Source organism: Sorex araneus, chromosome 5, assembly GCF_027595985.1.
Source record: "Sorex araneus isolate mSorAra2 chromosome 5, mSorAra2.pri, whole genome shotgun sequence".
In the NCBI taxonomy this organism is placed as follows: domain Eukaryota; kingdom Metazoa; phylum Chordata; class Mammalia; order Eulipotyphla; family Soricidae; genus Sorex; species Sorex araneus.
Window position 1 is genome coordinate 59,269,256 of NC_073306.1, and position 26,344 is coordinate 59,295,599.

The following is a 26,344-nucleotide window of genomic DNA, read 5'->3' on the forward strand; positions in this document are numbered from 1 at the left end:
GCTGTGTCAGCTGCTTTTAGGCCCGTCCCATTCATACAGTCATTCATCTTGCAACTAGCATTCACTTCCCCCCACACTACTACAATTCTTCTTTCTCTGGCTACCTCTGACCTCATAATTATTACAAAATCTAAACTTTCTTCAGGCATTATTTGACCCAAGCTTCTATTTCAGCTTTTACTCTTTGATGGATCTTGCATTTTTATAATTCCTCCTCCTGGCCTTATGACTTTCCTATCTAGAATCTCCTTTCCATGACTATTCTGCAAAACCTTTGTCTTCCTGTCCCTAAATAAAAGGGTTGCTCACAGGCAATCTGAAGATTATAACCATACTTTCATATAGATTAAAGAAATCCTTCAACAAAGGAATCGGTGAGAGAACACATTTTAGGAAGTAAAGAAGACAGGGAACAAAGGAATTAATCAGCTACATTAAAAGTTAAAAGAATAGCAAGATTTTGATAACAAGAATTCTTATAGTCTATGTATGTACCTCAAATGTCACAAATACACCTTAGAGCTTTGCTCATTACCCAAATTGTGTAGAATTTAACAGTGAGTTCGTAGCAAAACTGGGACTTTATCGCATCTGATTTATTATCTACTATGATCTATCAGACACTCAAGATCTCCAACAGATCAGGTGCGAAAAGAGGCTTTAATGAATACTAGCACTCATTATCTAAAGACAACCCGGAAAATGTGCCTTCTGAAAGTGGACACAGATACCTGAGCACTCACTGTTTCACATTTGGTGGTGGTTTCAGGATTTGCAGCTGATATGATGTGAAGAGAGAAACTAGAAACAGTTTTTTTAAAGTAAGTTTTCCACAAGCAATTATCAGTGTGTTTTGATACCCTTTATGTTTTATGTATGTATATGGAAGAAGATAATGACTTGGAAGTTATCGTTAGAGACACTAACAATAAGGGAGGAGCAAAGGCCCAAAGAGAGACCAGTGTCTCCAAACCACAATAAAAAAGGCTCTCCAAGGTCTGCCATTACATTCTGGTATATCTTGTGTAGAGTGTATCTTGTGTATCTACAGAATGATCAGAAGTACCTTTTATTACCAGTCATTCTGACACAAGGGAAAACAAGCCCCCGAGGTCCACTATTAATCTGTTTAAATCAGTAAGGTATTGTGACAGTTGCTTTTGATAGAAGTAATGTCTTATCCATTTTCTACACATCTTTACACGTATAGTAACTTAGAATTCCACCAGACAGTAATAAAAATTGTGTTCAGTCCCAGGGTACAAGTCTAAGACTTTTTCTGTAGTTAAATATATCAGAAGCTATCTAATCCTGGAGGCAAATTATAAACCATAAAACCTCTGGTTTTAAGTTGCTCATTGTATTAAATCAGGACGCTAGGTTTGGCTTCCAACAGAAACAATGGAAAAGTTCTAGATTTTTCAGAGCCACAGTTCACAGCATAAATTCCTAAAATGCTTGCACCCAGCCAAGGGGTACATAAGTGTAGCTGCTCCCCCCTACTGCCCCCCCCCACCCTGGGAATTCCCAGCTCCCCACACTCTGCTAGGCATCAGGCTAAGCAGAGAAGAACAGCAAAGATCACACTTGAAGGAAGTTTTAAGTTCCTCAAAAAATGGCATTTATTGGCTCTGATTGGATAATTACAGTACTGCAAAAGGCTTTATAAGTAAACTCTGGCAAATTCAAACTTAAGATGCTAACCTATTTTGGTTTATAATTATTTTAATTTCTGGGGTTCTCATAGGCTTTTGTTTTATTCAGCTTTGGTTTTTTTTCTTTTTTAATTTTAGTATTTTTCCGGGAAAGATGTTATCTACAATCTGAAAATCTTACATGTTCAAAGTGAACTGGCACCTGCGAAGTAAAAAACTTACCTACTTTTAGTTCAGGTGACAGTCCCCTGTGGCCAAACAAACCAGGACTGGGAACAGGGAGAGAAGCAGTAAGCTGCAGTGCTTGGCAACTCCCTAAAACAAGAGGGGCCGGCCACACCCCAGAGAATTGGTTACTCTCAGCTAAAGGGTTCCCCTGCCCCCGAACCTGTGACAAACGTTACAATATTATATCCTGATGAATTAGGAACAAAGTTTAATGCTCAGAAATTAATATAAAGTCAAGATAGAAATCTGAGACAAGACATCTGCAGCACTATTAGTTTTCTGTGGTTTTTCCGGCTGCAGGGGAGGAGGGAACCACAACCTGGCAATGCTCAGGGCTTACTCGAGGCAGGCTGGGGGGGGACTACATGTGGTGCCCATGATCAAGCCCAGATCTGCTGCATGAAAGGTAAATGTCCTACCTGCTGTATTATCTCTGGCTCTCATTCCTTTTCCATTTACAGAAATGCTCACAAGAACAATGGACAAGCCACATCACTAATAGTATCAGATTACAGTGTATACTCAAATACTGTATTTACAGTATATGTAAAATGAAAAAATAAGACATTGGCAGGTGGCTCCCAGTGACAAGATTATTGATGGTTACACTGATAGTTCCCTACAGAAATTTTCCTATTTTTTCCAAATGAACACTTGGGTACACAGAGAAGAAAAAAAAGATAATTTTAAACAGAAATTACAAAACTAGTAAGGCCTTACCTTTCTACCTTGCCAGCAAAAGTACTGAATGTTTAATCTTCAGCTCTCATCTGTATACCCCAAAGTATGTGTCCAGATAAAAAAAACCAGAAACACCAAAGCCACAAGAGACACAGCAACAAAGTGTTTATAAACCTTATAGAGGTTTATAAGTGGTTTTAAATAGTCACTAGATATTGTATTCAATTACCATGATTATAGAATTTTGCTATCAATTCTCCCTCCTATGCTTCACATTACTTCAAACAATAAATTAAATCTGTCTCATCCTTTGAACATCTACATACCCAGGTATTCTTTTTCTTATCTCACTATACTTTACCCATCATTATTTAAATTTTAAAAAACCAATTTAAACACTAATACTGAAAGCCTCCCAGGTCTGAACCTAGGTCTGTCAATGTGGTCAACTGTGATAACAATGAAGAATATTCTTTGCCAGCATTTATTTTGCTTCTTCTAATAAAGCAGGAATTAGGCAATGGAATTTATATATATGACATTTTGGTAGAGATTTAAGAAATGCATGTATAAAACCAAGAATTTTGGTCTGGGGAAATAACTCAAGTGGTAAACCATATGCCTAGCAAAGTTTAAGACCAGTATTTGCTCTCAGGCACTGCATTCCACTCTGCAATACTTCCAGGCAGTTTCTGTGCACCACCAATCTGAGTATTAGCAGGGGTCGTCCCAATATTTAAAATAAAATAAAACAAACAAGAGAATTTTTAAACTATAAAATCACCTGACTCAACACTGAAATAAGGCACTTTTATTTTACTTTATTTTTGGTTTTAGGGCCATACCTAGTGGTGTTCAGGGATAACTCCTGTTGGTGCTCGGGGGCCAAATGAGGTAGCAGAGATTGAACCCCACCTTACCCACTATACTTTCTCTCCAGCCCCTGAAATAGGGGACTTAAGACTCTTCATACCACTGTAACAGTACCTCATCATTTCCTTCTAAGACTACTGCTTTAGTCACTATCTTAGTCAGTGGCTCCTTTTGGTAGCCGATGTGTCTACCTGAATTCACAAGCTAGCACATCAAGGCTCCAAAGAAAAATGTTTAAGGGAGCTGGAGCGATAGCACAGCAGGTAGGGCGTTTTGCCTTGCACGTGGCTGATCTGGGTTCAATTCCCAGCACCCCACATGGTCCCCTGAGCACTGCCAGGTGTGACTCTTGAGTGCAGAGCCAGGAGTAACCTCTGAGCATCGCCGGGTGGGACCCAAAAAAAGAAAAAAAAAAGTTTGAACCTCTGAGGGCTTATGCATGCATTGGTGTTTTATTATGGCCCAGCACAAATTTTCTCACTTTGATAAATCCCAAATTGCCACAGCTGTCTTTTAGATTTAAGAAGCAAAGTCAGAACTAAAATATTCACCTGAAGTTACTTATTTTTTATAAATTACATCTGAGTTGAGATCCAAATTTCCACCCAGAATTTAAAAAGAAAAATTTTACTAGACGGTTCCCAGCACATTTCATTCTGATATGCACTAACTATATCAGAATACTATTTAAATTGAGCCCAAGTTTTATCTGGCTAGATAACAATTTTATTCCTATATATAATTTGGTTAGTTTTAGTGACAGTGATATAATTTGTTATGCGCACACAGATATCTGAGTATATGTACATATACATACAGCTAGAAAAGTGTCTGTGCCCATAAAGTGGGAAGGAAGGAAGCAGTAAGGGGTCAGGAGTAAAAAGTAGGAAGGCAGAAGGGGCGAATAACATGATGGAAATAGACATCCAATCCATTATACCCAGGAGGGAAGGATCCTCAGGAGTGCAGCTATTGGTCTCCACTTTTTCCGAAGTTATTCACAAGTAGTGGAGACCTGGCTAGTTCAGGGTGGTATGGCCATAGATTTAAAGTAATCTTTTAGAAACACTAAATTTCTCAGTGCTAATCTCTAAGGATTATCCAGTTTTGCTCTGGAACGGATGCCTGTCTATCTCTTGCCAAAGCAGGGATAACACAATGTCCCCAGGGAACAAAGAGGAAGGGCTCACAAAGGGCTGGGATTTGAAACAGCTGTGCCTCCTGGGCCAGGGTCAGTGCTGGGAGAAAGGATCTCGCTCTCAAGCCAGAAACTCATTTCACCTGCTCCAATTCCAGAAAGGTCCCTATGACCCCCACATCACACATTTTGCTGTTAAGAGCTGACCCCAACTAAAATAAGATACTGGACTCCATTCTGCTCTGCTGCCCCAATACTGAGATAGCAACTCTGAATAAAGGTGGTCCTGGAGTTAAGTTTGGTCCTCAAAGGGCGGCAGGATCGCAACACTAAAATTAAATTGCAGGTGAGCCATGATTCAATTAAAGAGAAATTAATTATATTAACAGATTAATTCCCATCTGTTAATGACTACTGATACATACTGGTGACAACACCTGATACTAGGGAGAAGAAAATGAGACAATGTGCCCAGAGAACACTGCACAGTACATTTGGCACAAACTTGGTGAGATAAATTTTAAGAATTACCTGGCAAGTTCTACTAAACAAATACTGGAAACCTTAGGCCGAGTCATCTAAATCATGAACGTATGTTTCTTTTCTCACCAAGACAATGTCTTCTGCTCCCACCAATTTCAAATTTACCCATTTGTTTATTTGTTTTGTTCATTTGTTCATCACCTGGGATCCCACCCAGGTACAGAAATATTCAAGTCTTGGGGCCAGAACAATAGGAAAGCGGACAGAGTGTTTGCCTTGCAAGTGGCCAACCCAGGTTGAATCCCCGGCATCCCATGTAGTCCCCTACGCACCAACAGGAGTAATTCCTGAGCGCAGAGCCAGGAGTAACTCCTGAGTATCACTGGGTGTGACCCAAAATGCAAAAAAAAGAAAAGAAAAAGAAAAATACTCAAGTCCAACAAGGCCAGAAGCTTAAATGAGGGGAGGGAAGGGGCGGGGGCAAAGGAAATGAGAATTTTGAGTCACCAGCATCCCTACTATAGTACACTGATTATATTGCTTGTTCAATTTTTAAAATTCAACACACTATTCGCCTTAATAAATGATAATTTTCCAGTAAGGAGACCCAAGACCACTTTTGAGTACTGAATAAAATCCTCCGGCTTGTCTCCTTAAGTGGTGACAAAAAGACAGACAAAACTTTTGGGGGACTCCTGTGTTTACTACAAAATCAAATTGTTAGTTCAAGCATGCCCTGTATTTTTGTATGGTCTGAACCCCTTATTGTACTCAACAAAAACAGGGTAGATCATAAAGATATTTATTTCTTCAAAACGGACAGAGTCAACCCAATTAGTAGGTCCTCTTAAGAAAATTACTTTCTAGACTTTCATTTTCTCCTGATTTCACATTCAGAAAGTAGTAAAATCATAAATTTCTTTATCTGTCAATATACAAAACTTAACTGCTCCCCAAGTTACCTTCAAGGTTATCTGGTTATAGCTAAAAAAAAAAAAGGTACCCACAAAAAAGTGGTTGACAATCAACAAAGTCATAAACTGTTTAGACTACAGGAAGGTATGACAAAAGAACAGGAAAAATAACAATAAACCCTATATTCTGAGAACAAAAGTGAGAGATGCTTAGTTATGCTCAGGCATGTGCAAAAATACAAATTCAAAGAGCTATTTAAACCACCAATCTATATGATCACAGATGTTCCAATCTGGGAACTAATGAGAATTAGATAGAAGCAAGTCGCTAGTGCTGTGATAGCTGTAGATCCAAAGAAGACCTTTACATTTACCTATTTTACCACCTACTGATCTCAAGAATCACCAAAGCAAAATATAAGAATTTAAAAGAACATGTTAGAAAATGTTGAGACTGCTGCTCTTTTTAAGACCAAAAACTGCCTTGATATTGATAAATCAAAAAATAGATATTTAAACTCTACAGAAATCATTTTCATGGTACCTACCAATTACAATGGAATGAACCAGGGTCAATAAGCCAAGCATGTGCCTATGAGGTTGTAGGATCTCATCCTCATTTTGCAGATTCTACAGGTAAACTGATGAATCCAAACATATAAAATTTTAATGCTATTAAGGAGATGGGATGCTAGGGTTTGATCTTGTTTCCCAATTGAAGGTCTATGTTGTAACATCATCAAGTCCGTATATTATACAATTCCAAGCAAAGTATGAATAGCTAGGTCAGCAGCATTCCCATTCCCCATACCACACGCACACCCATTTCATGGCTCATTATATTGTCCATCTGCAAAGAAAAATACTGATCTAGTTGTATTTAAAACAAAAGTCAACAGTGAAGCCCAAGTAATACAGTTTATGCACTGTATAGAATATGAATAGAAATCCAAGTTGGGGACCAGAGACAGACGACAGGGCTTATAAAAGCACTGGCCTTGCATGTGGCCCATCCTGGTTACAACCCTGGCATCACTTATGATGCACTGAGTATCACCAGGGGGCAATCAATAGTCCGAAGCATCAATAGTCCCTGAGTACCTCTAGGTATGCAAAACCCAAAACAAAAGAGAATAATCTTATAGACATAAATACAAAACTTACCATGTATGTTTTAACAATTGTCTATAAGATTTAGACAACATAATCTGGCTTAAACTGAAGAGGGTCACAAAGTGTTAACCATGACTTTTTCTTGATTTACCCTACTGCTCAGAAAGGGCCCGCTCAAGCAAATCGATGATCAATGGGATGACAGTGATACAGTGGTACAGTGATACTCTACTGCAATCCTAAAATTATCTTTTCACATGAAATATTTTCATTATTTTCTAAACTGAATTTTAATATATTATTCTGATGAAATAAAAAAATGCAAGCAGGTATTAAGCTTAAGAGTCAAAGTTATCCTTTAATCTTATACTCCTATGAACACACCTAAGCACCCTAAGGTTGTTCCTAGGATAATATATTTAGCAAATAATAAAACTAAAACAAGCTGATTTGAAATCTAAAGCCCTTTACTGAAAATTTGAACCAGCAAGTCTACAGATAGTTATTCCTCTTTATTATTTGTTTTGGACACCAGTGAGAGGGATCTGTAATATCAACTCCAGTGATTAAATTCTACAAATTACAATCCACAATGTATAGACAAGAAGGTTATTGCTTATGTAAAAGATTTTATCTGCAACTAACTAGCACCATGCTCCCTATACTATGAACCTGGCAGAGAGAAATATGAGACTCCCCAAGCCAATAATAACCTGCTCAGAGGCAAGCAATGGAGGGCAGTGAAGTCCTTGTTCAGCATAGGAACCTTGTTCAGCATAGCCCTTGTTCAGCATAGCTTTAAGGCAATAGTTACTGTATTCTACACAGAAACAGAATCTCAAAAAACTCTGGCAATAAAAACAGAAACATAGAAGCCAGTGGTGTGGCTCAGTGGAGGAACATATGAATCATATATGAGGTCCTGGGTTCAAATCCAATACCTCTCTCACACGTACAGTTACAGAAAGTTATATCCTTTACCTCATGTGATAAGAATAAAAACTGAACTTAAGACAGAGTAGGAAAATATCAAAAGGCACAGAAATTGTGTAGTGGCCCACTCTAAACTGCATTGTAACTTTAAACATTGCACATAATTCAGTTTGGGGGTTCAAAACACAGGTGAACAAACCAGTTTGCCCTCATTTTTGTGGCATGCGGTGTGTCTCAGGAAACCTACAAAAGACTATACCAAAAAGGAGGATTATAATTAGAAGAGAAAAAAGACTGTTTATCACTTTAGCTTTAAGAGAAATAAAGGAGAAAAGGGCTATTACAGTCTAAGATATTTTTTTACTTTTTAATCAAAGATAAATCTGCAACTACACTCGTAACTGGTAACATACAACTAAAACCATTAAGAGTGAAATTAAGTTTTGATTATTCAAACACTAATTAATAAAACAAAAAGTTTTGAAGGTACCAAATAAAAAAGGATTTCAGATATCATAAACTTATCTTAGAAACTGGTAATTTTGGGGGCCAGAGCAATAGCACTGCAGCTAGGGTGCTTGCCTAGCACACGGTCAACCAGGGTTCAATCACAGGCATCGTATATGGTCCCCACAGAGGGAAATCATAGTATTATATACTACACACAGTATCACTGCTTTTCTATTTTGGAGCCTCACCAGGCTGCGCTCAGGGATCACTTCTGGCAGGGCTTGGGAGAACTACACTACAGCAATGGTAGAAGAGGAGGAGTGCTGGAAGGTAGTAAAGCTTAATGCATGAATTCATATGAGTAACAGCACTGTAAACTGCAGTGATGAAAAGTTGGGGGAAAAATGCTACCTCTGACGGTGGGGGAGAGGGGGCGGGAAGGAAACTGGGGACACTGAGGGAGAACCTGATGCTGAAGGGCCTGATGCTGGAACACTGAAAGCCTGAAACTCAATCATGAATAACTTTGCAAAACACAATGTCTCAACTTTTGAAAAAGTTTTTAATAAAATTTTTAAAAATCCACCAAAAATGTTCTTTAATTTCAGGATCATAACCCACAAACATGAGAAGAGGAAATAGATTCAGTAATTGCTTCAGAATGCTGAGAATTTTCTAGTCTCCTAACCCTTAATTGTCCAGAACTTTTTCACAACATATGCTCCAAGCTTTAGCCTTTTAAAGTTTACTGTTTTCTGATTTTTGGAGAAAAGGGTACAGCAGAAAATATAATGTGTAAGGAATGTGAAATAAAATAAAAGCACAGATAACTAAATAATAGTCTGTCTTACTATGCACTCATCAAGATGTAGAAGCAGGGCAAGGTGTTCAAGACTTGCTAAATATTTAAAGAATGAAAAATAAAATTCTGCCAGTGAATGTTTTAGGTAGAAAAGGCAGTATTATTTTGCTGTGAAATCAAAGTTAAAAACAAAAAAAAGACAAAAAACACTTCTCCCCTTTCTTTCTCCACTCTCCCCTCCTTATCCTACTGTAGAAAAATACAATTAAGAAATCAACCTTTGCTCCTTATTCTGAAAATTCAACAGTGCTTAGGGACAGGTTAGGGCAATTCCTTTCACTTTGTTTCATGATTTTTATCCAGAATGAGTCAATCCACTAGAGTAGGAACAGTTTTATCTGCAAACAAAACCTCTTCAAAAGGTACAGCATCAACTGAGGTTCTCCTAAAGACAAAGAAATAGAGTGCTCCTTCTTGCCCCCATAAACATTTTGACAAAACAAAATCCCTGTCTTTGATTTGTGTTACATCGTAAGACAGAGAAAGAAACTAATCAAACAAACCAGAACTGCACTTAGTTTCTACACTGCATTTTTTACTATACATTAATTAAAACAAATTCATGACCAGTAATAAACATTTATAAAAACCTCAAAATTTTTTATTTGAAATGTACTCTAGTCATTCTCACGCATACACACACAAAAAACCAATGGAGCAGAAGAGGAAGAATATGCCATCAGTTTGTTGATATCATCAATAAAACAAAGAGAGCTCTCTATTCCAAGATGCAAGTTCTCTGTTATCTGCACTGCAGAGGGAGTTACGCAAAAGCAATGTCTCACTTTTTTCCTGATGTTTCTAAACTGATCTCAAAATCAACATAAAACTTGAGGAATGAACGTTAAAAAGCCCAAACTGGCAAATACACCATTGAAAAAAGTTAACAGAGAACAGTGAACAATGAATAAAAACATAATATTAATGTTTTAAAAAACTATTTGTGTGAGGTGCTCAAAGATATATATTAAAACCAGAAATCCAAACTAAAAATAACTAAAATGTCTAGTTCTTGACATAGTTCAGTTTTCTAAAATAGAGGAGTTCAGTCCTTTATTATTTAGGACTAAAGTGGGCAATTTTAAAGTGAATAGAGAAAATTCATCTTGCGTAAATAGCAAATCCAACAGAGTACTGCTACTTAATCAGTGTAACTGTTCTCCTAAGAGACAGCACAAATAAAAAATTGATTTAGGCAAGACAGTGTCAAGTAATTAAGTAGTTGGGTAAATTTGGGCAAACCACATAATCCCTCTGAGTATCAGAAGATGTGGCACAGCAAGCAACAGAACTAGGGACTCAAGAATGAATGCTACATAGGATTAACTGACAGTTTCTATATAAGAAAGCAGAGATCCATCACATCTTAAAGATACACAGATGTCAAACCATAATATATATTTACATGAAAATACACTGAAATGAATGATTTTAGCCAAGAATGTTTATGGCTAACACAGGTTTTATTTTGAGGGATGAAACTTTCAGTATTTGCTTTTTTTTCACTTTGAGAAACAATGTAATTGTTTTTCAGGCACCTGGAAGACAGTTCAAAGTGCGAGAGAATAATCTTTACAAGCACAGAGCCCAGAGTTTGATCCCTGGCACTGCCAGAGGTGATCCTGGGGGCTTCCAAGCACCAAACCTATCAGGCCAGCATCAAAAGATTGAGTATTGCCTAGGGTAGCCCTATGCACTGCTATTTTTTTTTTAAAAAAGGATACATACATATATATATATCATATGTATTTGACAGCACATAAAATAGGAATAACCTAAATGCCAAGCGTACCATGTGGTCTACCTAAAACTGCTCTTCTCTCATCTGTAATTCTCCCAGAAACAGAAAATAGGTGGTGCTAACAGCCACCTATAACCAGGCTGTAAGTACCTAAAAAAAATTCAGTGACTTCAAAAACAAAAACCAAATAAACCCAAATAAGTAGTCCTTAATTTAGAGAAAGAACCTGGGATTCATCGCGAAGAGAAACACAGCAAACTGGTATTATTTCTGTTACAAATTACAACTGCATTTAAAAAGCCAACTATTTTAATCTCACCAGAATAGACTCGTTATATTTGCCTTTTAGAAAAGTTAATCATATCACACCTATCCATCTATATTAGATAAGTCTTATCTTCCAATTTAGATGAGAACCAGAATAACTACCAAGTATAAACAGAACACAATTTTTTCCTACTATACAAGTACATTTAATATTCTTGAAAATGCAATAAAATATTTTATTTACCTGATTTCTTAAAGAGAAAATATACAATCACAATATGATCAACCAATTCACAGACCTAAATCTAAGCAGTTCAGTAGCAGCAGAATTAAGATTTAGAAAAAAAATTCCTAATTCCAACTGTTGGAAAAGTATTAAGATACACTCAACTTTTAAAAACAGGTACATCTGGTCACACCTTCCCCTGAGATGTATACTTTCTTACTATAGGGCTCATTTCCCCATTTTGGAGAAATGTCTCATGCATCCTGCTTGCTTTTTCACTCTGGAGAAGCCCATGTTCTCTCAGGAGCACACATCTCTTTTCACCCGGTTATTTCCCAAGTAACCTGTCTTACTTTGAAACATGGGGCAACCGGGCAGGCCACAGTCCCATCTAAGATGGGGTATTTCAATGCTCCATAAGCCACCACTCATGAAAAGGCTGCCAGAGCACAGGAGAGGCCAAGGAGGACCACATTCACTTGAGTCCAGTTGCAACAAACCCCACGGTAATGTCTCCATCTCCAACTGCACCCACTCCTTACTCCAGTCCACTAACAACTGTCAGTAAAGTAGGCAGAAGACCTGCTCTCAGGGCCCATCTGCTTGCCTGTGGAGCCAAGCTCGTCTTTCAGATTTGCCCAAGGAGTCTGAAACTGAGCTGTCAGCCACTTCTAAGGTCAGGACATCAACCACTACAGAAGCCACTACAGTCCACTATGTTGTCAACAAAAGATTCCTTCTATGTTTACCGTGCCTACACGTGAGAAGGAAAACCGCAGAAAATCGTAGAATGGCATGAAAACCTGGGTACAAATGTTATCTCTGATAATCACTGGACAAGATAGTCTCTGTGTGTGTCCATTTCCCCATCTGGAGACAGTATAACCACCACAGGAGAAGGCCAAGAACTATTCACCTCATCGACATTTACTTATTTATGTTTTACTGCAATACCTCACTACCTCTACCCATGAGAGGCTCTCATACCTTCTGTTTTCTACTGTCTAGCAGTGGATCTGTGAGTTTTTCCTCTCAATGCATATGAAGTTCTTTTTCTCACCTTAATTCCCTGTGCAAGACCAAGCCTTACTTCATAATCACGATACCACCATCTTCATTTCAAAAAGTACCCTCTTGCCCACCCCATTCTGAATCCCATCCTGCACCCTATATACACATTAACTAAAAGCCTCCATAAAATCTGACTTACACTGAGCTAAAATTAAATAGATCATAAACTCCTTCTGGATGTTTTAATCTTCCTGGCAAACTTTCCTGCCAACCCAGCACTAGTGTGTGTGTGTGTGTGTGTGTGTGTGTGTGTGTGTGTGTGTGTGTGTGTGTGTGTGTGTGTGTGTGTGTGTGTGTGTGTGTGTGTGTGTGTGTGTGTGTTAGGGGGATGTCAATCAACTTCTTCTGCACAATGTAGTTTCTTAACTCAAAACTTCTCGTGTGGGTTTCTAGATTGTTCTCACTATGCACCATCCTAGCAAACTTCTCAAGTTGCTAATAGAACACCTAGCTAGGAGATGGGAGAGAGGGGAGGGCAGGCAGGGGAGGAGGGGGGAGAGAAAGAGAGATGGAGAGGGAGAGAAAGTGTTAAGGAACCTGCTTGCCTTGCTCACCCCAATTCCATCCCTAGCATTACATATGGTCCCCCCCAAACACTGCCAAGAGCAATCCCTGAGCACAGAGCAAGGAATAAGATCTGAGCACCACCAGGTGTGGCTCTTAAATCAAAAAAACAAAACCCATCCAGCTGTTCCCTCTTCTTGGAGCTCTGAGACATCAGTCTCATTTTGCCACCACCTCTGAAAAGGTGTCTGCACACCATCAGTCACTCCATACCTCACACTCCAACTCCCCACCTCACACACACTTTAACAAAACAGGACTAGTCTTGGTCAGTTGGTCAGTTCCTGAGGGAAGGAACTTAATCATTTTTGTTCCCTACTATAATTTCAGCTCCTAGAAGTGTCCAACACTTAAAACACTTAAGTAACAGGATATAGGATATACAGTCATCCACTAACAATTTCTGTGACCCCCCCTAAGATACCTCAGAATACTGTCTTGCATTCGAATGTCCCCATCCCGCCACCCTTTACAGGCTCCCAATCATTCCAACACAGAATTCCCTAATTCTTCTGCTTAACTTTAGTAGCCCTTCTGCCTATAAAATTAGTTCAGCACTTCAAAAAAACTGCCTCAGATTGTTATTTGGCATATGCATCTCTTACTTCCTTAAACTGGCTCTAAATTTCGATAGGCTTCCACTTCTATATCACTTGAGACACTGGTGGAGGTGAATTAACACTGGTGATGTTCGAACATTATGAACTTTATAAAACATGTTACCTTAAAAATAAAAAAGGACCAAATTTTTCAGTCCTTTCATTATGCCCATTTGATAAAGTCACTATTGTTTAGTTAAGAACTTCAGGTGACATTCAGAGAGTCAAGAGAGAGCAGGGCAACAACACATTCCAGTATTATAATACATATTTAGAATGGGTATTTGCCAACATTCATTTTTTATTGCCAACAAGCAAATTTAATCCCTCCCTTCTGAGAAACAAACAGGAGGCAGAGGTGGGAAAGAGCGCAAATACCTGTAAGTGTGGTCTTTCTACGTTATTTCACAGATAATAATGTTATGGCTCATATTCTAAAAACCTGAAAGATTTAACACTAATGTGCCCCATCCCCCATCTTAAATATATAATCTGTCCCACTCAAGTAACTTTTGTCCAATCTCATTATAGGGACTGTTCTAACATGTCATAAATTAAGCTGAATTACAAAAGTTGAGTTCTTAATTCTATTCCAGTTGGAAATATCTAATGTGTGTACATATTTGGCCCATGGCAAAACTTCATGCTCTCTGGGCAGATACAATATGAGCTGTGTTCTTGGAGCACTGTGTTCTTTTCCTCCACTACAGATTTAGGTATGAATCTTTGTCAATCAATGAATACATACGCAGGGTCTATTATAAGTCAACTAGTTATTGATCAGCAACTTAGTCTTTATTCTTAAATAGCCCCTGAACTACAAGCACCAGATGCCTCACTGCTTCCTTTTTGCTTGCCATCACATCAGGCAACTTAGCGGGCATGGCTGGCACAAGGTAGCAGTTTACCAAACAGTAGTTTGAAGAATGAATGAGGGAAAGAAAAAAGCAGCCCCACTGCAGGTGAAAGAATCAAGGTTTTTCACTACCCAGAACATCCCTCCTAAACCCTACCAGCAATTTGCTGAATTCTGAAAGGCACCACATGCAATGCACAGCTGTAGGCTGAACAGCTGTCATGCGAAGGAGCCATGGTCCAGAACTATTGAGAATTCTGTCCTTTGTTTCTCTTCGCCTGCCTCACTAAAATGAAGGTAGGTCAACTTACCTGTGACTGCAGTCTTCAAATGTGGCTTTCAGAAATGCTAAATTAACACTGCTACTGAAAACAATTTATACTAATTTACTCTTAATGACATCACTACCTGGACAGATATGTAAACATCTGAGGTAATATGTAAGACCTAAATAGTTCTAGGTTAACATTAAAAGTCTTCAATTTCAAATCCTGCAAGCTATGAACTACTTTGAGAGTAAAATTAAGAACAAGAAAAGAAGTTTGAGTCATTATTTAAACACTCCTAGACTTTAGGTCGTAAAGAGCAAATAAGGCTCTTAACCAATAAGCTGTTCAAAACAGGGCTCCGAGAGTGAGTTTCATGCAAGAATTTTAATTAAAACCTAAGATTCATTCAATGGGCCCTATGCTGCCCAGAGTAGTTATAAATACAAAATACTAACTACTTGACTCAATATAAAAGCCTAGCAACCTAGGCAGTTATGAAAGACATGTAACTTCCTTGCGTGCATGTATCACATTGAGAAGACAAAAAAATGTCTGCATTCTTCTCCACATCCAATTCACAAAATAGAAAAAAAAATAAATAAAAGCTAAAGATAATGAAAGCTTCTAAACTTGCACAGTAAAAGCGTGCAAATCATCTTGAAAGTGAAGCTGATTTTGAGCTATGCATCTATTTAAGTACGTTATTTTGCTAAATGGCAAAGCAAAGATTTTTTTTTTCCCTCAAACCACTACTTACGAGAGAGAAAAGATGGTGACATTAGTTACAAACAAAACGAACAGAAAATAAAACAGCAAGTTCGATTATGTGAAATCCAAATAAAGACATGGAAACTCCCATTGACTAGCCAAGCTTTCGCAGGTCCACAGCTGCTACAAAAATCAAGCGCAATAATCAGAGAGCACAGGTTTCCTCAGGGGCCAAGAACCTGTTCTGGAAGAGTTGGCTATTCATGCTACTCTGTGAAATACAAAGCAAATGTCATGTAAAAAAAAAAAAAAGTGAACGACCTTCTGAACGCCTGCGTTTAAAATATCTTCACCTATTTCGGAAAATCAAGTTTACCATTTTATTTAAAGCAGAACTTCACGAGCCGCCCAGCAAGTTCTGAGAAATGGAGGTATTCGTTAGTTCAAACGGCCACAAAAGGGGAAAAAAAAAACAACCACCACCACCTACCGTCGGGCACGCAAAGATGAAATGAAAGGGACATAAAAACAAAAGGGATGTACGTGGACAAGAAGCCGCGGGCCCGTGCGCTGGCAAGCATTCAAACGGGGCGCCGCGAAAGCGGCTCGCAATTCCCGGCCGCGGCGCCATCGCGGGCAACCTGTCAGCAGGCCGGCTGCAGCGCGCCCGGCCCGCCCGGAGACGCGCTCCTCGCGCTCCCGGGCGCGGCCACGCGCCGCCTTTTTGCGCTTCAACATCGCTCAACAAAACTCGCCGAGTTGGGTCGCGGGAGGCAGCGCCGATCGGGGCCCCCCGCGGCTCGCGGCTCCGCGCGCGGCCTCCTTTCGGGACGGTCTCGGGCGTGCAGAAGACCTTCGGCCGCCGCCCGCCGCCCGCCCGCTGCTCCCCAGCCGGCCGCCGAGTGTTGCAATCGGGCCGGCGCGGCCCGCGGCGCGGCGTGGAGGAGTGGCGGGGCGGCAGGGCCCGGCCCGGGCCGCACAGGGCGGGGCGGCCACGCTGCGCCGCGCTCAGGCCCGCGTGCAGCCGAGTGGCGTGGCGTGGCACGGCCCGGGGCGCGGGGCGCGGGGCGCGGGGCGCCGGCGGGCGGGGAGTTGTCAGTCCGTCAGCGCAGCCCACCAGGCCCGACGCTTCCCCGCCCAAGCTGGGCGAGGGGCGGGAACCCACCACCCGCCGCCGCCGCGCCCCCTCGACCCTCCCGGCACGGGGCGGCCCGGACTCGAGAACGCCGAATCTGCACCCTGGGAATGTCACTCGGGCCGTCCACGGCGTGACGCGTTCGCTAAGGCGAGGCGTGCCGAGATCGGGCTGAGCGCGGCTCCGGACCGACTGCGCTGACTTACCGCTGCTCCCGCCCCGAGTCCAGCTATTTCCGACGTGCGCCGAGCGAAGTGACAACTGGTCCCGGCCGAGCCCGCCGGCGCTCGCGCGGGCCGTCACTTTCTGGCTGCGACGTCTCGGCCCCAAGTTCGGAGGCGCCGAGCGCGGCGTCCGGCGCCGTGATTCAGCAGCGGGCCGGGACAAGGGGGGGGGGGAGTGGGGGTGAGGGGGGGGATCGCGGGGCCCGAGCCGAGTCCGGAAAAGGTCACCAAGAGCCGCGGGTGCCGGCCCGGTCCCGCGGCGCGGCGGCGGCCGGGCTGGCCTCGAGAAGGCGACGGCGGGTTCCTACCTTTCCGGCTTTTGGGCGAGCTCCGCTTGCTCCGGGCGCTGGCTCGCTCTTCCTCAATCGCAGCTGCTATCTCGGGGTTGTCTTCCCCATTGTACCAGACCAAGAGCTCCTCGCCCGGCGCGATTGGCTGTGAGGAGAGAAGAGACAAGCGCCGGGCCAATCAGAGCCGCGGTTGTTGGCGGGGCGGGGCGGGGCGGGGCGCGGGCGGCGGGCGGCGCTCGCAGCTGGGGCGGTGCGCCCGCGGCCAGCCCGGCAGGAAGGGGCTCCTTAACCCCGGCGGCCGCGGGCGGGCCGGCGGGCGGACCGGCGGCCGAGCGGGCCGGGCGCGCGGGAAGGGGGGACCCTCTGCTGGAGGAAGGACCTTACTTCCCCGCTCGCCGCCTCTTCCCCGAGGTGCGCAAGCGGCAGAAGTGCGGCGCCGACGAGGAGCCCATTGGTTTTAAACTCAAAACTGCCGTACGCTGCCAAATCGTACTGCTGGAAGCCTCACGGCTGCCCACGCAAAGGGGGGGGGGGGGGGAAGGAACCATTTTGCCCATAAAATCTGAGCCGATGAGAAACTTAAGGCATAATTTAAAAGAATCTGGCAGCTTGGAAAGAGAAGTGCTAAACGCTAATTAATTGCCAGCGCATGTTTCAGATGCCAAGAGCAAATTAAAGTGCGTAAGGGAGAAGGGCAGGCCACTCGCATTTATAAATGCACCGCTAATTACGTCCCGGAAATGCTAGCGGCTGGGAGGGGAGGGGGAGACCAAGCACCAAAGCGTTAATAAAGGCTCCGCCACCGACCTGCTGGCTCCAGGAGTCCACTGCCTCCCCTACACAACAGACGTGGAGTTTACATGACGAAGCTTACATTTAGGAGGAAGTGCATCAAAGCACCTCACACCTAAGGAGTAAGGAAAAATACCACCACCATACTGGTTACACCTAAACCGAGGTCCTAAAGACCAGATACGTTACTTTGGATTCTTGATCGAATTTCTCTCACAATGACTCAACTGTTTATAATATTCCAAGAATACAGACACAAGTAAAAACCCACCCGAAACCCCTGAAGAATTAAAAAAAAAAAAAAACCATGCGTCCATATTGGCAAAAGTAAATGAATAAACAATTAAGAATGTTCTTCCTAAAAGGATATCTCAAGTCGTTTTTAAAAAAGAAATCAGACGATCTCTAGGAGACAAGCATCATAGTAACAATTAATTAAGGCCAGGTAGGTGAAAATGAGGAGAAAAAACGACAGTCCCAAAACAACTATGAAATATTTATTACAAAGGAAGAATCTATAAAGGACAAATCAATATCATCATGTGCCTGATGATATGAAGCACAGAAAAGGACAAAACATTTCTGAAGATTTCTGTCCAAAATGCAAGATAAAACAATTAGGATGAAGTACAAAAGAAATCCAAACTGTGAGATAAGTCTACAAAGTAACTGATCAGTTTTGAAAGGCAATAAAAAACGAAGACTGAAGTGCTGTCCAAACTAAGAAAAACAACTGAGTTTCCTTAAAAGTACATGATTGGAACAACTGACAAAAAGTAAGGTATACATATTAGATAATAGGAGATCTTGCCAATGTTAACTTGGTGATTTTCGGTCATTGCACCATGAGTATAAGAGAAGGTTATCTGGGATTCTTTTGGGGAAATGGGATTACTTCTAAAATATGAGTTTAAAGACAAAGTTTAATATACCTTCTAGCCCTTAAAAGCAAATATTTTCATTTCTACAAAACTCTTACTATTTCTCTAGCTCAAATTTTAAAATATTCCAAATTCTTTAAAATAAAAGAAGCTACTGTTGCCTCGGCTTCTCAGAGATAGCTAAAACCTGTCATTTTGTTTGAACCAAAGCATGATTTTTTGAATCACTTTTAATTTTTTTTAAACTTTTTTTTTTTGCGGGGGGGGGAACCTTATCAGGTTGTGCTCAAGACTTACCCCTGTCTCTGTGCTCAGGGATCACTCCTGGCAGTGCACTGGGGTCTGTATGGGGTGACAGGGGACTGAAGCAGGCAAGGCAAATGCCTAACCCACCATACTATGGTTCTGTCCCCTTAAACCACAACTCTTAATCTAATATGCCAGATTTCAATGAGTTAAAATAGCCATTAAAGACAGCTGTTGGCACTCTTATCAGTTCTTTAAAAGAAATCAGCTTTTCTTTACTAATGAACTACTTCTACTCCAAATGTATCACTTCTCTATCTTTATTAGTCACGTATTTATGAAATGCTGGTATAATATTTGGAATACTGAAGTTGACTTAAACATCAAAGTTTAAAAAGCATGAGAAGTAGTAAAATTTTATTCCCAATTGATTCCTAGCCCAAATATCATAATCAGAATGTCACTGGAAGACTGTACATTCTTTAACTCTTAGACTCAAAGCTCGTTTCCATGCTTATTTCACTGACATCTTTTGCAGAGAGCTAATAATACCAACAGTATGATGTCAAAGATAGCTATTAGCACAAACTCTTTAGTAAAGCACTTCTATGATTGCAAAAAAGAAAAAAATATAAAAACATACTAGAATCTGTTTTTGGCCCCAAGTATAATATAGTTTCTTGATGGTTAATGAGCTGGAGAGTAACTAGAATAAGATCAGCCCGAGTTGTTAGCTATTGAACAAATTTCAGAATGGTTAGCTACTGAAATGACTGTTACATGATCAAGCTGTGTACTTTCCAATTTCATGCCAAAATAACTATAAATTTCAGACCTTTATGAAAAAGAGAATATATTTGTATGCATCAATGCTAGTTTGTTTCTGCAACTATAGCTTTTTGTACTGCTTTGCGCAATTAAAATTTCATGTCAAACTTGAAAGAAAAAGAAAAAGAATGTATGTCCTTAAATACAAGAAATATAATCCCACATTAAAAATAATAAAATCAGTGGCCAATTAGATATCATAGGAGTTAAGGCCCTTGCCTTCCATCCAGCCAACAGGGTTAGAATCCCCTGCACCACAGAAGGAATCCCCAATCTCTGCCAGGGGTCACTTCTGAGCACAGTAAGGAACAGACCCAGAGCATGGCCTGCGTGTGGCCAAACACCAACATCCACACTTAAATGTAATAAAATAAAAATAATGAAATTAATAGAACAAACAACTTAAACTTTAAATACTGTACTCTGATGTTTAAAAAAATAAAAGCACAAGGACTGGAGAGAGCAAGAGTACAGCAGGTAGGGCACTTGCTTGGGCTGACACAAGTTCAATATCCAGCACTCCACATGTTACTGTGACCCATACCAGGAGTGATCTCTGAGTGCAGAGTCAGGAGTAATACCTGAATGCAGTCAGGTGGGGCCCCAAAGTCAAAACCAACCAACCAAAAAAAAAAAAAATTTTTTTTTTTAAATTTCAGCTTCTGGACTGGGCATGTAGTATGGTAGCAGAATGCATGCTTTGCATTTGTGAAATTTTGGACTCAATCCTTGGCAAACTTTTCCAATAATCAACCCCTCCCCCCCCAGGAAAAAAAAAAAGACAAATTCTTGCAAATTTTTCTTTGGGTTATGACAAGTTTATACAATCAAGTATACAATCTATTCCAGATATCAATATAAAAGTACAAATTTCAAATTTTACCAGATCAATGATTCCAAAGAATAAAAGGTTTCCATATTCGACACTAGGTCAAATATAAGAGAAATATTCCAGAATTATGAGTGTACACAAACCACATTTCAGATTATCCACGTACAATTTAGTTCCTCAGAACTTTTTTTTTTTCTTTTTGGGTTGCACCCAGCAATGCACAGCGGTTACCTCCTGGCTTTGCACTCAGGAATTACTCCTGGCGGTGCTCAGGGAACCATATGGGATGCTGGGAATCGAACCTTGATCGACCGCGTGCAAGGCCAACACCCTACCTGCTGTGCTATTGCTCCAGCCTCAAGTTCCTCAGAACTTTTAAAAGTCATGCAGCTGTCTCAGATTTCATCCCCAGCATCCCTGTGAGGTTCCCTGAGCCCCAAGTGATTCTGATTGAACAGAGCATGATTATGCCCTGAGCACTGCTGAGTATGGCCCCAAAACCCAACAAATAAGGCACAGGTCAGACTTCAACCTCAATTCCCAAAAGGGTGATTTGAAGACGAGACTCCTACCTCTTCCCCTGCTCCATATAACCCTATTTTGTTTATTTTACTTCCAAACAGGACCACTATCTTGACCTTCCCAGGCAATCTGGTAGGACTGGCTCCTCCTTCCCAAGCCCAGGTTGTATGAGTGAGTATTCACCTGTCTTTTCTTTCCTAATGAAGAGAGCTAAAGCAGTCCTCTCCCTGCCAAGTCACCCTCCATCATTTTACAGTTGTCAAAGCACTTGGCATGCTCTGAAATTATTTATTCACTTCTTATCTGCTTCTTCTTCCACAAATCTGATATACAGTAGACATTTAATAAACATATGTCCAATCAGTATATTTAATAAATGAATAGCAGACTAAAACAGTTAATGTACAAGAATTCAAAATAACCTAGTCATGCTTCAAACAAAATGACTATTGTAATTTCCCATTACCCAGGTGATAAAATAGAAGTTGATAGCCATGAATAGATAGCATCACTTATATTTTACAAAATTAACCAATAGTAAGCTAAAACTAGAATAGTATTGAAAATCATTAGTAAGAAATCTGAAATAAAGACCTTATACATATTTGGGCATAAACCAAGGCTCAAGATTTAAGGCTCAAGATTTAAGAAATAAGTACTATAACACTTAAGAAAACAGTTAAAAATAAACTAGCAGTGTTAACTGAGAGATATACTAGGAACTGTTTGCAAAATTTACACATAATTTTTTAATCCTCACGACTGTGGTTATTCATTTTATAACTACCTTCACTTTCGGGGAAAACGGATTTTTTTTAGCTATGCTTAGAGCTAAGTCGTGGCTCTTACTCTCAGGGATCCCTCCTGACTCACATGGAAGACCATATGGGGTGCCAGGGATCAAATTTGGGTCAGCTGAGTGCTCTATTACTGTACTATCTCTCTGAAACAACCTCCACTTTTACAGATGACAAAACTAAGGCACAAAATTCAGTTCACATGGTCACATGTACACAGACAAGCCAAAATATGCTCATAAAGCACTATGTTACAGCCTAACAGCAAACTTAACAATGTAATTGACATTATGTAGGCATTAAGTTCTATCCCATTCATCCCTACATGATGATTATGCAACATCATAAGTTATGAGGTCAGTACTCTAATTATCTGTACGTAACAAATAAAGTAATGAAGGCACAAAAACTGACCTGTCTGAAGTTATAAAGCTTGTGAAGTTACAACAATTTGCCTTAGATCACATGGCAAACCAGGATTTAAAGAAGTCAGTTGGACTTCAGAGCTCACTCTCCCAAACACTATTCTCTACTGCTTAATATTCCTGTGGATTTATATCAGAGATGAGCACATTTTAATCTGAAGTCTGATGAAGGAATTGCAGTGCCCTTGATGTTCCCCAGGCTTGCTTGCCTGTGCAACCTCACTCCCACTACTTTGACTGACTGGATATTGACCTTCTCACATTTCATTTCCACCAAGATTCCATAACACTGATTCAAACAGATGTAACACACTTTAAAGAAACTTGAGAAACAACATAAATTATTAAATCAAATTCTGAATCTAATTTTAAATTCCAGTGTCTAAATACCTACTAGAAAATCATGTTACTCTAATCCAACAAATAAAATGAGGACAGGTTAGGCATTTTAAATGAGAGAATAAAAAAAAATATTTCTCCCTTCATGATTAAAAGCAAATATATGAATATATCTGAGGCACAGCACAACTCAACTGGCTAAAATAAAATCAGGAAAAAGACAATAAAGGAAAAGTAATCAGGCTTATGTTAAGTAAACTTCCAGAGGCGTTAGTCCTGCCAACACTGACAAACTCTAGCTTACTGCAAAGCTGACCGCCATTTCAAACAGCGGCCCAAAGAGTTTTCAACTATATAGGGGTCTTTAGCTTTTCATGAATTGTACCCTCATTCTATGACCATTATTTTTTAAGTGAATAAAGAGACATTTGTGGGACAGAAATTTTAGCAAACATATCTGTTCCCCAAAGCAACAATCATCTATTTTTGAAAAAGTGGCCCAAGACTCTGCCTTCAGAACATTTTCATTCACTAGGAGTGCAGACTTGTTTTCAGAGAATATGGAAACAAGGGAGATAGATGTAAGCCTGCCTATAAAAGAAATGCGGAAATACTGAAAATTTTCAAACACTAACTTCACCGAATTTGCTGAGGGGATTATGATCTCATTACAATTCAAAACAACAACAAAAGGACATTTCTTTACTTCACAATATCTCCAAATAAAAATCTGGCAGAAGAAACGTGATTTGATTAATTTCCACTCTGAAAAGAATTTTTTTTTAAAAAAAAGTAGTTCCTCTAAAGCTACACTATTGAATACTATGTTTCCAGCTAACACAGAACACCCATAGCCACTGGTAGTTTCATACAGCTGGATGAATCTGTCAGTCACAGTTCCTTTGGATCTTTGTAGGTCAGAGGTAGCTGTCACATGACTAACTCATCAGTATCTACAAAGATGCAGTATGTAATTACTTAACACCATTTCATGCTTTAGCACCCTTATGCACAAGAAGCAGTGGCAACTATGTATTTAAAACAGACCTTTCGATTTGTTGAAGCATTTTCAAATTTAATCTTTTTATGGTCTGCAAACTCATTATGTCAGTCACTACTATAGCCAGTATTAGCAATGAGTAATAGCAGACCAGTTATTATATGTAAATTCTTACCTTTAAAGTTTTATAGTAAATGGCCCTGTTGATTTCCAGTGGAAATAGATTTTGCTCTTCTCCTGAGCAAGCCCAATTCACATATCGCAGCCAGTTCCCCTTCTCTGGATCGGTGGCATCAATGCACATCCATCCCAAATTTGGGTAATATACCTTGGGAGGGGGGAAAGCACCTTTATTAAAAGAGGAACATATTTTAAATGTTTTTATTTTCAACTTTTCAACCAATTCTTTTCCATTATTTTCAAGCATTATTAAGCATTTAATGAAAACTGAAAGTGATAAAAATATAAGAGGTCCAGAGAGATAGTACAGCAGCCAGTAAGGCACTTGCCTTGCACATGGCTGACCCAGGTTCAATCTCCAGCATCCCATATAGTCTTTATGGCATCACCAAGAGTGATCCCTGAGCAGAGAGGAAAGAGTAAGCCCTGAACAACTCTGATTGTGGCCCCCAAACCAACAAACAAAAATAGTATGATGAAGAGAAGAGCCAAAAACAAACAATTCTCATTGATTACTTTTCTTATTTGGGCTGTCTAGTTATAATTTTTCTCCTAAAGATTCTCCTATACTTTCAAATACACTGATAAAGTCAAATGTGTTAACTTTTTTTTTTTAATCTGTTAAGCATAACAAGAGCAGACACCTGTGAGGTTACTACTGCATTCTGCAGCATCAAATCCCCGAGTTTTATCTGTTGTTCTGGAAGCTAGGGATTCAGTACTTCTGGATCCTTCCGTGCAGCAGCACTGGCAAGAAAGTCAGTAAACATGCAGGAGAAACCTCCACAAGAGGGACAGAACATGAATCTTTTGCACTTAGCTAATGCAGAAAACTTCTACCCAGAATATGTATCAGGCTTAAGGTGCTACGGAAGTTAATCTAAGAAGCATCAGTGCATCTCCAAAAAGAACTTAAAACCCAATGCCACCTTTCACGAGTCAGATCCAGCCGACTCTTGCAAGCTTCTTCTGACCATCCACTCTCAAACAATTCTGCCTCTTTCAAAGATACTGCTAGCACTTATTCATCATTTTACTATTAAAAAAAAAAAAGCAACTATTTTAACTTCATCTTTGTACACACACAGACTCTGTCTCTCTGTCTCTGTCGGTCTCTGTCTCTGTCTCTGTCTCTCTCTCTCTCTCTCTCACACACACACACATTTGTTTCATTTCCCCAAAACTGTACTGCAAAAAACTTGATTAGGGCACTGAAATAAAATGAAGAATCAATTGTTGGCCCATCTGTCAAAGAGAATACCAAACAAACAACAACAAAAAAATGAAACCAAGTTTTCTATTTTCTCTTTCAGAATAAAGGCAACCAACTGAATGCTTCCATTTTCCCCATCCATACACTATCAACACTCCCACCATTCATCTTTTGTTCCTGGTCCCTTTTAACCAATTTTCAGGACTGCAACGTACATTTTGGAACACAAATCCCCACTCTTCTGGCCATGACAACATCTAGATATCTGTATCTGCCAGTGACTAGTTTCTGCCTTCACAGACACCAGCAACACATTCCTCCCTTTGAGAGTTAGATATCAGGCATATATACTTTTGGCCTTTCATATTCCTCAAATAACCACACTTTGGGGCTTCCATCCATATTACCTCATATAACCCTCAGCAGCAGGCTCATGATTATCTTTTGGACACCTGGAACCTATCGCTCAAAAGTTAACTACTTGCAAAGTAGTTGTAAAGTAGTCATTGGGTAGGGCATTTTCCTTGCACGGGTCCAACCCGGGTTCAATTCCTCCATCCCTCTCGGAGAGCCTGGCAAGCTACCGAGAGTATCCTGCCCACACGGCAGAGCCTGGCAAGCCACCCATGGAGTATCTGACATGCCAAACACATTAACAAGTCTCACAATGGAGACATTACTGGTGCCTGCTTGAGCAAATTGCTGAACAATGGGATGATAGTGCTACTTGTAAAGATGGAGACAGACCTACCTGAAATCTACAGTCAGGGCCTTCCTTGCTATTCTAGCTAAAGGTGCAAAATCTTCTCTTCCCATAATTATTCTAGGAGTGCCACCTGCTCTCATCCCCTTCCATGATTTTTCTTCAAAGCACTTGTATTCTTTTCTGAGTCTGAGATCATCTAATCACTTGCTTAGTTTGGTTAGTGACTCTCTCCCAAGTAGCATTTCTCTAAGAAGACATTTCCATTCACTGCAGTGTCTCTACTGCAGTGTCTGGCATAAGGTC

General features: G+C 40.4%; 1 protein-coding gene across 4 annotated transcripts in view; it reads right to left on the reverse strand.

Moving 5' to 3' along the window:
• The window catches only part of PRDM2 (PR/SET domain 2), a 128,539-nt gene that overhangs the window by 60,596 nt on the left and 41,599 nt on the right, over window positions 1-26,344 (reverse strand). For 3 of the 4 annotated variants that reach the window (XM_055137843.1, XM_055137841.1, XM_055137842.1), the window contains 2 exons: window positions 24,118-24,270; window positions 17,299-17,425 (listed from right to left, as the gene is read on the reverse strand). In XM_055137843.1, coding sequence (XP_054993818.1) covers window positions 17,299-17,425; window positions 24,118-24,270 — 280 coding nt within the window. Of the gene's footprint in view, window positions 1-16,972; window positions 17,176-17,298; window positions 17,426-24,117; window positions 24,271-26,344 lie in introns of those variants that run through there. The other variant, XM_055137844.1, reaches the window with a different exon arrangement.